Here is a 12,414-nt window from a genome sequence, read left to right as displayed (position 1 = left end):
GTGAGAGAACTTGGGGAGGTTGAAGACAAGTCGAGCTGCCGCGTTCTGAGTGAGCTGCATTCCCCACACCAGACTCTCTATCTTCGGAGACAGAGCCTTTAGTGTTACAGCCCCATCCCTCTGGAACCCCCTCCCTGCAGATATCCTAAATGCTACATCCCTGGACATTTTAAAAAAAAACTCCTGAAACACCACCTGTTTACCACAGCCTACAACCTCCCTTAGCTAAACTTATGTAGTCAGTCATTTCTGTAAAGTGTCCTTGGGTTTCATGAAAGGCGCTATATAAATAAAAGGTATTATTATTATTATTTTATTATTATTATTATCATGGTCCCTTACTTTTTCCTCACATAAACAGCTTATTAGTTTTAGTCATCTATTATTTTTTTAATCATTTATTTAGCTTTAACATTTGAATACCTGTCAAATGGACATCTAAAGGTGATCCCTGGCAGTTTTACAGCACATGGTCACACTGCCCTGTCTACATATTTTCAAAAAAAAAATTATATTTTTGTGAATATTAAGTTACTGTGTGCAAAATGTGAAAATTATATTCTTTTTCATCCGTACGTCAAGTCATTTTTTTTTTTTACAGACAGAAAGAACAGAAGAAGAAGGATTTTGGATATAGAGCAGGTCTAGACCATACTTCTGAATATTATTCATCATTGAATTTAGTGTCAAACTTTTGCCTGATATTGAATATATGTAATACATCTGTGTGCCATTAAGAGCTGCAATTTCATACAATTTCATTCATGGAAAGTTTTATTATCCCACAGTCTAATTTTGGAGGCTCTTTAAAGGAAATATTTGACATTTTGGGAAATATGCTTAATCGCTTTCTTGCTGAGGGTTAGGGGAGAAGATTGATACCACTCTCTGTGAGTGGTATCAGTCTTCTCATCTAACTCCCAGCACGTCTGAAAGTCGTCATCTCAAAAGCCTGGCTACCACCGACCTCAGCCTAAAAAGTACCGGTGTCAGTATGAGCCTGCAAAAACTCATTTAAGTTTCAATCCTCCAACAAAGCAAAACTCTTGAAGCTCTGGCAAAATCTCCTACGTCGGATGTGAGAGAAAAGTCACCCATCATGTCAGGCGACAGCAGCATCAGGTGAGGCTGCAGTGCGGCTGCCGCTCTGTCCGCTGCAGTCCCGGCCACCATGTAGCGAGCACCGCCGAGGCCTTCGCTTCGTCACTTTGGTGCTGAAATATTTAATCCAGCAGTACTCTTTATTTTTTCATGATCCGCCCGTGGCTAAAAGATACATGCAGCTCACATGGCCTGACACTTTGAATCAGCACAGTGTCCCTCCTGTCCGCTGAGTGTCCTGTGAGCTGCTGGGACACAGAGGACGCCCTGACCCATTCATTTTATTTTTATGGGGGGGGAGGGATCATTCACATTTTTAGCTTTCTTTTATGCATAGGAGCTCACAGTGAGTGTGAGTTTCTTGTTCAAGCTCACTTTGACAGAACAGATAGGTGGTGTGGTGACCGAATCTGGGCCCTTTTAGGTTATGGGAAAGTCTCTCACTTGGTCACCACTGGTGGAATGTAACTAAGTACATTTACTCAAGTACTGTACTTAAATAAAAATGTGAGTCTTTTCTTTCCATGCCACTTTCTACTTCTACTCCCGTACATTTCAGAGAGAATTATTGTACTTTTTACTTCACTACATTCATCTGACAGCTTTAGTTACTAGTTACTTTACACATTAGGATGTTTGCACACAAAACACAAGTGTTATTATAAATGTAACTAACTGACCAATATAACGGCCTACAAGTCCAGCTGAAATGATTAGACCATTAAACACTTAGGTGATTGACAGAACTGTTTGGATCGTTTCCAGTTTCTAAAATGTGAGGATTTTTCTCCATTGAGTACTTTTATTTTTAATAATTTTAAATAAATGATACTTAGATACTTTTACTTAAGTCATATTTCAAATGCTGGACTTTTACAGAGTATTTTTACAGCGTGGTATCAGTTATTTTAAAAAGGATATACGTGTGGCTGGTTTGCTCAGTTGGTAGAGAGGGCGCACATGTGCAGAGGTTTATTCCTCAATGCAGACAGTCCAGGGTTTTAGTCCGACTTGTGACAGTTTTCCTGCATGTCTTCCCCCCCCTCTCTCCCCTTTCATATCTCAGCTTTCCTATCTAATAAAGACAGAAATGTCTAAAAAAAGAAAAAAGATATACTTCTTCAATTGGTGTTGGTCACCATGCCAACCACTCCCACCAAATACCACAATGTGTGATCTCATCCAGAAGGCCAAAATAAACTGAGAATGCGTCTACACGCTTATTTATATAGCACCTTAAATACTTCTTGTCATTGATACTGTCTTGGCAGTTAGTGTACAAACAAATCACTTCACTATTTTATACTTACAGGATATTATACAATACGGGCAACTTTGCATATCAATCAAACTGCAACTTTGTCCCTGACTGTCACTGCCAATTAAACTTCAAAATGTGTTGCCATTTCTGGAACTTAATCACCACTACCCACATTTTTTTTTCTAGCTGTGAGCAGCTCCTCCAGCTCCTTTGTGCAGTGCATTGTGGGCCTATAATGTCAATCAACAGAACTCTTAAAATCGACCTTAGTTATTATAGAATGCTGTCTGCTTTGAGCATATACTTCATTGTGTCACTTCTCCAGTACGAACACACTACAAATCTGCAGAATGAGTATGTGTATTGGATTTGGGATGACTCTCTGTGTGAAAGTTTTTTACCCATGAACTAAGCCGAAAGCCTAGAGCCTAAAAGCAAAGTTTTCACCCACAAAGTGAGTTAATAGTACTAAAAGAAAGTAGTTTAAGAAATCAGGTTATGGTCCCTGCATTATTAAACGAGGTAGAAATATTATAGTGTAAACCAAAGTCTGTAAGCTAACTAAAGCAAAAGTTAAGTATATGTACATACTTTATCCCCATCTATTAAAAGACAATAACTCGCTGCTCTTTTAATTAATTAAAAACATCCTGAGGCAGTTATTAATCTAGATATGTATTTGTAGCACATTTACAGTTGAAATATACGCAACAGTGACCTCAGGCTTAAGTGATACGATGTCTCACACTGAAAAATAAGCCATTGTGCCATTTTAAGAGAATGTTGTTCTCTTCCCTTCCCTCTCTGTCATCCCTTATCTCCTTTATCGATCCTTTATCTCGCCAACGTTTTCCAACTCTTCTCTGGCTCTTTGTGCTTCTTCATCTGTCTTTCTGTTTTCTTTCCCTGTCATATTCTCTTTTGCTTTTTTCATCTTCTATCTCGCCCTCTGTTTTGGCTCTCTGCCTCTTCCCTTAATACTTTTTTTGTTTACTTCCCCTTTGCTTTAACCCCTCACTCTTTATCTTTGCCCAACTATTCTGCTACCTCTTGGTCCTCTCTGCTGCTCCACTCTCTTCTGTCATGCCATTATCCTTCAATCTATCCCTCCCCCCCCCCTCGCCCCGAGCAGATGAGGATGAAGATGACACAGGGGAAGAACGGCTGCCGTCCTGTTTCGACTACGTCATGCACTTCCTCACCGTCTTCTGGAAGGTCCTGTTTGCTTGCGTTCCTCCCACAGACTACCTGAACGGCTGGGCCTGTTTCTTCATCTCCATCATCATCATCGGCCTGCTCACGGCCGTCATCGGCGACCTTGCGTCTCACTTCGGCTGCACCATCGGCCTCAAAGACTCAGTCACTGCTGTGGTGTTTGTGGCACTCGGCACATCTGTCCCAGGTGAGAAAAAAAGGACATAACATTGTCAAAAAAATCTGTTCTCTAAAGTTTTGTATGTCCATGTTTTTTTTTATGTCCGTTGATGGATTATAAGCTTCTTTTAGAGTTCAAGAAACAGCTGTTACCTCATGAGCTTTCGAGACTCATTCAAACCGCAAAACATGCTTTGTCATCAAGATGGCTGATATTCCTATTTTCCCCAAACTGACATTTTCACCTGACAGGAACCATGTGTCACCAAAAACTTTGACTCTGTCAGCATATTTGTTATTAAAGGTCCTGTGTGCAGCATTAATAATTCATCACTGCATTCATTTTGGGGGGGAAAGATATTAGAAACAAACACGATGAATACAGAGAAGATTGCCAGCGTCCACTGGCCTTCACAGTGCAATTTCTATTTTGAGTAACAGGTGGATTTGGCAGGAAATGGAAAATTTGCTTCCAGCATTTTTGATCTTCTTCAGGAAACTGAATGATCTGGGGGGAATGGGGTGAAGGGAAACAGAAATTGTGCGAGATGTAGTCTACATTTCATGAAACAATGATCTAACTATAAATCGGGGAATCTCTGTATGTGCGTGTCCGTTGTCTTTGAAATATCTAATATACCGTTCAGCCAATCTCCTTCACCCTTGATTTCCTGGGTACCCTATGAACTTGGCATTTGGAATTTGGAGCAGTTAGGACAGCATTGGCTATTGGATATTAATGAACTCAATGAAGCTTAACGACTGCTATAAAGGTTGAGAAAAAAACATAACGCTGGCTCTTCTGTATCTTTGTACAGTGCTGCTCATGAGTATAGGAACCCCTGCTAAAGTTGACTAAAAAGCGGAATAAATAAAAAAAGAAATTGATCTTAATGCCTTAATTAAAGAAATTAGGAAAAATCCAACCTTTGAGAACACAAATTTTCTTTGTGAATGAATAATGTGTCGTACATAAATAAATGTTCTTCCTTAAAATACAGGGGGCATATGTCAGTACACCCCTATGTTAAATTCCCATAGAGGCAGGCAGATGTTTATTTTTAAAGGCCAGTTATTTCATGGATCCAGGATACTATGCATCCTGATAAAGTTCCCTTGGCCTGTGGAATTAAAATAGCCTCACATCATCACATCCCCTTCACCATACCTAGAGATTGGCATGGTTTTATTTCAGTTAGCCTAATAGCTGGTTTGATTAGCTTTGAGAGATGATCTTATGGAAAGTACCCCATGCCAATCTCTAGGCTGGATCCATGAAATAACTGGCCTTTAAAAAATAAACATCTGCCTGCCTCTATGGGAATTTAACATAGGGGTGTACTGACTTATGCCCCCTGTATTTATGTACGATACATTATTCATTCACAAAGAAAATTTGTGTTCTCAAAGGTTGGATTTTTCCTCATTTTTTTAATTAAGGCATTTAGATCAATTTCTTTTTTTATTTATTCCTCTTTTTAGTCAACTTTAGCAGGGGTTCCTATACTCATGAGCAGCACTGTAAGTCAATTCAGTAAATGCTGAATCTGCAACGTTCTATGTCAGGTAAATGTAGTAATACAATGTTTTCCCTTGAAGAAGAAGTACACAAAGTCAGTAGGCTATACAGTGTGGTTGCATGTTAAGTGCTCTGGGGTACAATGGTTCTGGAGAAAACTACAAGCAGCAAAAGCTACCACAGGCCAAGCAATAGGCCCGTTCCAAACAGGCACATTTTGAACAGGCAATGTACTAGTACAATGAATTAGACAAGAGTATGGTGATGTGTAAAGGCCTTGTAAAAAAGTTTTACTTTTTATCAGCTGTGAATGACAGCCTTTCTGCCAACATTTTAGCAGTTTGTGAGCAAATTCCATTTGGAAAAGGTGATGCCATGTATTTCTGTGTACCAACCCAGTTTAGTAACATTTGAATCAAAATGTAATGACTTCTCTCTCTGCAGACACCTTCGCCAGTAAGGTATCAGCAGTCCAGGACACCTATGCAGACGCCTCTATCGGGAATGTGACCGGCAGCAACGCCGTCAACGTCTTCTTGGGAATCGGCTTGGCCTGGTCGGTGGCGGCCATCTACTGGCACATGAAAGGGAAGCCGTTTGTGGTGGAAGCTGGCTCGCTGGCCTTCTCTGTCACTCTCTTCACCATCTTCGCCTTCCTGGCCGTCTCTGTGCTGCTCTACCGGCGCCGGGCCCACATCGGAGGAGAACTGGGCGGGCCCCGGGGACACAGACTGGCCACGTCAGCCTTCCTTTTCGGCCTCTGGTTCCTCTACATCCTCTTCTGCAGTCTGGAGGCCTACTGTCATATAGAGGGCTTCTAAACAGAAAAGACTTCAGCAGGCGAGAATACAAACATACAGGGGTTTAAAGTACAACTTCAGAAGTAAAAGCGTGAATTCTCACTGTGGAATTTGGGTCAGTCTTGGTTTCATGGTATGAAAGGACAGGAGTGGTAGACCCAGGGTTTTCCCAGACACCTCCCTTTCTCTCTCTCTCTCTCTCTCTCTCTCTCTCTCTCTCTCTCTCTCTCTCTCCCTCCCTCAACCCCTTCTGTAAGGACGCTTGGAGGTGAGTATCCTGCCCTCTAGTGCCGACAGGCCTGTTCGCCCCCCAGCAACAGGAGAGCCATCCTGAGCCTGTGCCAGTGTGCTTACAGTTGGGATTGGGTTACCACCGAGTCCAGAAGATGCCGATGCCGGGGCGCTCCTGCATTCTACTGGAAGAGACTGCAGTCTTATATCCGGAGAGAGTTGAGTCAATCAGAGGTCTATATTTTTCTCAACATCTGACGAGAATGACTTTTTTAAATAATGTATTTTGGGGATAAAAATGCAAAAAATGAATAAAACAAAAATAAGTTAAAAAAACACACATACACACACACACACACACACACACACACACACAAAGAGGAACAAAAGAACTATTTTCTGATCTAGGTTAAGGAATAGCAAAAGATAATATTGTAAATGGGAATATTTTGTTGAGTGACAGTGGGATGGATTCATAGTATTTATTTTTAATTTGCGTAGTTTCCTAAGGAGCACTGCAGAGTTCTCAGAAATCACACAATGAAGATGAAGAAGAAGAAGAAGAACGAACGAGGAACGACAGTGACAGTTCATACTGGCAGACAAATCACCATTCAAACAGGCGAGGAGGAAGAGGTGGACACAGGGAACATGGTCAAACTGCCCTGAACATTACTTCCAAACTCTATAAGTATATATATAATATATTTCCATATTTTCTGTATATTTTGAATATTTGTTTAAATGTGGTCACCTTCTGCTCTAACAGAGGATTGCTGTGGCTAAGCGGGAGGGGAGGGGGGGGTCAAACTATCTACTAGAACGATGTCTTCACATTTCTAAGAGTTATGTATCTTGCTTAGGTAAAAGTATGACATTGTACTTTATTTATTTACTGATATCTTGGTCTCACTCCAGTTTTCACCTTTTCAATCAGAAATCAGAAAAAAAAAAAAAAAAAACGTGTTGCTGCAGAGGTAAATTCAGAGGTATTTTTGTACTGTTCCTTCCGCACTTTGCTGTATAGTTCTATTTATGGAGACTTCTACTTGTACATGTGCAAAATGCCAATATTAAAGGTGTCACTATGGACTGAACAGAGTGCCTGTGGAGGGAGAGGCGTTTGCTGCAGCGTCCCACACTGACGAGCTGTTTGCTCAGCTGAACAACTGAAGAGTTTCTTCCTAAAATGGTGCGTAACCATTTTTAAAGCTGCATTATTAGATTTGTGGCCACTTGGAGGCAGCAGTACGCCAACGAGCTGAAAACACAACAGTTGCCATATTATAACCTTACAGAAAGCCCTGATGTCGCTAGCTGCTAGCTTGAGGGTTTCTTTCATCTGTATTATATGAAAAAGTTAATCATGTTCCTGGGTTCCACATTTTTTTAAATATATATAAATGAGTATCTACTGAGTTCAAGCCTTCACGGTTTTTACAAAATGAAACCATTGATTTGCTAGCATATAAAAAGCTATTGCTCCTCCAAACATTACCATTGCATTACTATTAGCTTTAGCATTATCCTAACTTTCTGCCATGGAAAAAGTATGTTAAATACCACTAAATGCAGAAATATGAAATAAACAGTGGTATTACATTGTTTTTTTTTTAAATCCAGTCTCTGTCTTGAGAAACAGAACACAACATAGGCCTACTGATGAGCTAGGTCAAGTTCCAATGCTAAAACTACACATTTTAATGTGATTCTGAAGCAGGTTTTCTAGGAACAAAATCCAGAAGTTTTACTGTCACTTCAGCTATGTATAAAGTTGGTGAATGTGTTAGCAAACAGCTGCTTATTTACACTTCCAGTAGATGTGGAGCAGCGTTAGCATTCATTTTGAGTCGTGTGTTTGAACACCTGATGAATATAGTCTAATATTCACTCCTGTTTAAGCTCTGTTTTGTTCTCCAACAACTCCTGAGGGAAATATCTGGCTCTTTAGCTGCTAAATACTCACACGTTGTTCACAAGCTATATGCTAACTTTGTTTGGGAAGGTAGCATAGAGTGGAGTTAGCTAGCATTGCTAAATACTTTATACTTTATCTGAGGGGAACTGCAGAGTTGGGTTTGTAACTGATTGTGAGTGCGACCTCTCACATTATACACATAATTTCATCCATTACAAATATGAATTACTGGTAATGCAGCTTTAACAAAGTATCATTCTTTTGGATTGAAACTCTTCAGTGAAGAAGCAGGTGTGGGTGTCAGAGCAGCAGATAGCTCTTGGTTGAATTGAAAGTATAGCCTGATATTGATACTGAATGCTGTTTAACACATGACTGGTGCTTCATTTTTAAAAACTAGAGAAAAACAACTAAATACATTTGAAACTCCCAAGAAGCAGAAGAAAATATGTTTATTACTTAATTTGCATAAAAGTGTATGCTAGTATATAAGCAGTCAATTCTTGGCTAATTTTAAAAAATCACCCAAGAGATTACCAAAGAGGTGGGGTGCAACATCTGTTTAAAAAAAAAAAAGAAAGAAAGAAAGAAAGAAAATGAAAAGTAAATAAAGAGTGAGAGTAAGTGGCAGTGACACTGTATTTCCACAAGGGGGATGTCAATCTCCAGTCCCTGTGGTCATCCCTTCTTCTACTTCTCTCCTCATCCACTTCCTCCTCCTCAGTGTTCTTCCTCTGTGGTGAGCAATGTTGTAAATATGTCTCGTGGCTGAATCGGATGCTTTCCGATGGCCCTGGACCACACCTGCTCACCCCACTTCGTTTGGACCACACCTGCTCACCCCACTTCATTTCTATCTCTCTTACATATAAACCCACACACATTCAGAGTAGAGCGATGGGTCCACTGCTGCACAAGAGGGAGGACAGTTAGGCTGACTGTCCCATTCAGAGGCAACACAAAACCCACATTATGTACATAATTTTCAGTGTATGTTTACATAGACACAGTATAGGTGTCCTGGGGGGGGGGAAGCATGTCAACACGACTCTAACATCTCATCTACAGTACAGGTTATCTGCAGTCGCTTCATCTGATCCAGAAGTGTGAAGTTTTAATAGTTTTACTTTTGGGGGCTCACTTTGTCACCCTTTCTCTTGTTCAAATCCTGCAACGGGAAATATTTTCAGCCTTGAGTTCAGTAGGTATTCATGATGTCAAGGGAATTGCCAGTGTTCTTATTTATCTTTGTATCGCTCATTTGGTTGTATTGTCGATTTTTATCTGCCGGGATGTGTTGAGCTGAACGTCGGCCAGTGTGTGTGTTTGTGTGCTGTGCATGTTGCCAGGCTGTGCGTCCTCTTCGCACTCGTGTGCACAGACGGGGTTGTTCTTCTTCACAAGGGCATGACTCTAGATTGGTTCTGTCATTTTGTCTTAAAAAATACAAGTGTTAGTTCTGTAAAAGATGAAACATATTTATCATACACCTCTCAAGGCACCAGTCTTTCTTTTCTTTTTCTTTTTTCCTCAGCCTGAGGGATAGAAGTGGAATATCACCATATAGGAATTGGACTTGTGGTTGATGAAGTTGTGAGACACCGAGGAAAGCTTCATTGATTAGGTGAATACTGTTAACTTTATGTGTGTAACGGAAAAGGGGCACATTTTATTGGATGGGTATGTTTTTCCTGGCCTGCAATGAGAAAAAAAGCAAATTTCCAAAGCTGGAAGCTTTAAAATCAACCCGTTTTGTTCTTTTAAAAGCAGCTTTCTGGTTCATAAGCAAACACCGGTTGCACTGACTTAAATCAAGCCTGATTATGTGTCATTGAATCCGATTATGTATCATATTGTCACTGTCACCGAGTTAACTTTTCAGGAATGAAGAAAAGCAGACCTGTAGATTACAGTTTTGAAAGGTTTCCACAACAGTCTCCAACATTGGTGTTATTAGGGTTTTCACAAAACAATACTACTGTGTGTACTGTGTTGCATCAGTTCATGCTACTTTCTAAATATGATGCTGTGAAAAAGCACAAGTGTGTCATCCCACGCTGGACACATGGAGGTGTGGATTTCTTTTTATGATACAGGGTCATAAAAGCCTAGAAAGGCATTGATTACGTAAATGAAAGATGTTTATTTGGAACAATTTCCTTTTCCCATCCAATCCAGACGCCAAGTAAAGGTTATAAATTATTTTGTACATTAAAAATGTTATCAGCTTGCATATACTTTTACTCTATTTCTCGGAAACCAGTCCTCTGTCTAGTATCTCAAATCTTTATATCAATGATCTCCATGTCTATTGGTTGCACTTCATTGCATATTTGCAACAATATCTAGCAAAGCCTCCTGGTTGTGTTAAGCCAGACCTCATTTTGCCTGCCGTGGGTGGTTGGTTATGTGTGTTTTTCATAATTCTATTAAAGTTGCCAAGAGTGAGGCTGCAGAGGAACTCCTTTGTTTACAATTTGCAAAATGCAAAGTATTCTAAATTTAGATTTGAGATGTTTTTAAAACCAGCTCTGAGGCAATGGTCCTGTAAGCTGCAGGAAAGTAACTTTAGATGTATGTTTTTGTTAATATCTGTAGTTTATTCTGGCATTTTCAGGTACATTAAAGCTTAATTGATTATCAAAGAGTCCTGTCTTTCCCACTTTAATACACACACAGTCTTAATCTCTCACACTCACAAGATGACTAAAGTCTTTATCCGTTGCCTGATGGAAAATAAGTTGGACTTTTAAAAAAGATCTCTGATATAAATGTTCAAAGTAAAAATCAAATCAAAAGCAAAACCAACTCACAGCTGTCTCAGGTATGACAGTACATTTCTGCCAGAAAAAGAAAGAATATATAGATAAAAAGTCATAAAAAAAAAAACAACCAAAAATGTCAAAAGTATGAGATAGTAAATCAAAATGATGAGATAAAAAGTCAAAACTTTGAGTTACTATCTCATAATTTTCGCTTAGTGAGCTACAATTTTTACTTTTTATCGTACTTTTGACTTACTGTTTCAAAGTTTGGACTTAGTAGCCTAACGTTTTGACTTATTAGCTCATAATTTACTATCTTACCAGACTTACTATCTTATAATTTAAGTCAAAAGTTTGATTTGCTATATTAAAGTCAAATGTCTGTATCACTATCTCATAGCTTTGACTTACTATTTCATAATTCTGACTTAGTACACAAAAATGTTGGCTTAGTAAGCAACATTTTTGACTTATCTCATCATTCTAATTGACTATTTCATCATTTTAATAGAGTAAGTAAACATGTTGACTTGCCATGAGCATTTTTATTTTAACTTTTCATCCACCTTTTGTTCTTCTACTGGCGGAAATAGGCTTCCATACACATCATCCTGTCTGTCACAATCTTCCCAAATACATTTTGTTTTTATTTTAACACCTCTGTGTGACGACCTAGATGATATCCTGTATCTATAAATATAAATACAAACACCAAACGTGCAAACAGATCCTCGTGAAATGTGTCAGGAAGTGGACTGAAGTGTCAGTGGGGTCTTGGTTGGATTTGTCACTCGTGCTCTTCGGCTCATTGATCATTTTGCAAACTAAACATGTGGAACACTGTTATTGCATCCTCCACTGTTTGTACAGTATGTCTAACTGAACTGGGTGAAGCTGTCCTCAAAGCTACAGTATATTCCTGATGTCTTACCACACACTCTTTAATGTTTATTTCCTTGTGTTGTTTCATGAACAGGTTGGAATTTAATCGCGTAAAAAGAAAATCCTTTTAAGAGTCTGTTTCTACAGTATGGTGGGACTTTTGTTTGACTTTCAACACACACACACACACACACACACACACACACACACACACACTATCCTCTCATCACATTAATGAAATAGTTGGGATTGTTAATTTGACTGTTTGTTATGTTGACTGTTTTTTACTCCTTGCTATGGATTCTGTTTTTATTTCAGGGAATTATGCATGGAATTTAACATTAGTTGAGTATTTTGCTATGTTTTTGGTTATTTTTGTTTATTGAAGGGGGTCAATAACTAAATAAAGGAGACGAATTTGAAGAAAAGAAAACTATTCCTTGTTATGTGTTTACTGTAAGTGGCATGGAGCAGGTTCACGCTGTGACAAGGGTGACCATGCATTTGACGCTGAGAGGAGGGCGGGAGATAAACTGCTGTTGACCAATAGGAAACCGGGGATG

At 39.4% G+C, this 12,414-nt stretch overlaps 1 protein-coding gene across 15 annotated transcripts in view; it reads left to right on the top strand.

The window, feature by feature from the left end:
- Positions 1 to 6,291, top strand: part of slc8a3 (solute carrier family 8 member 3) — a 132,919-nt gene extending 126,628 nt beyond the window's left edge. For 8 of the 15 annotated variants that reach the window (XM_078278231.1, XM_078278228.1, XM_078278218.1 and 5 more), the window contains 2 exons: positions 3,492 to 3,764; positions 5,700 to 6,291. In XM_078278231.1, the coding sequence (XP_078134357.1) occupies positions 3,492 to 3,764; positions 5,700 to 6,076 (650 nt within the window). In that variant the 3' untranslated portion in view covers positions 6,077 to 6,291. Of the gene's footprint in view, positions 1 to 1,732; positions 1,736 to 3,491; positions 3,765 to 5,699 lie in introns of all 15 variants that reach the window. The other 7 variants (XM_078278224.1, XM_078278226.1, XM_078278220.1 and 4 more) reach the window with 3 other exon arrangements.
- Positions 6,292 to 12,414: the final 6,123 nt, after the last annotated feature.

Source organism: Sander vitreus, chromosome 20, assembly GCF_031162955.1.
Source record: "Sander vitreus isolate 19-12246 chromosome 20, sanVit1, whole genome shotgun sequence".
In the NCBI taxonomy this organism is placed as follows: Eukaryota; Metazoa; Chordata; class Actinopteri; order Perciformes; family Percidae; genus Sander; species Sander vitreus.
This window is presented reverse-complemented; position numbering and strand designations above follow the sequence as displayed.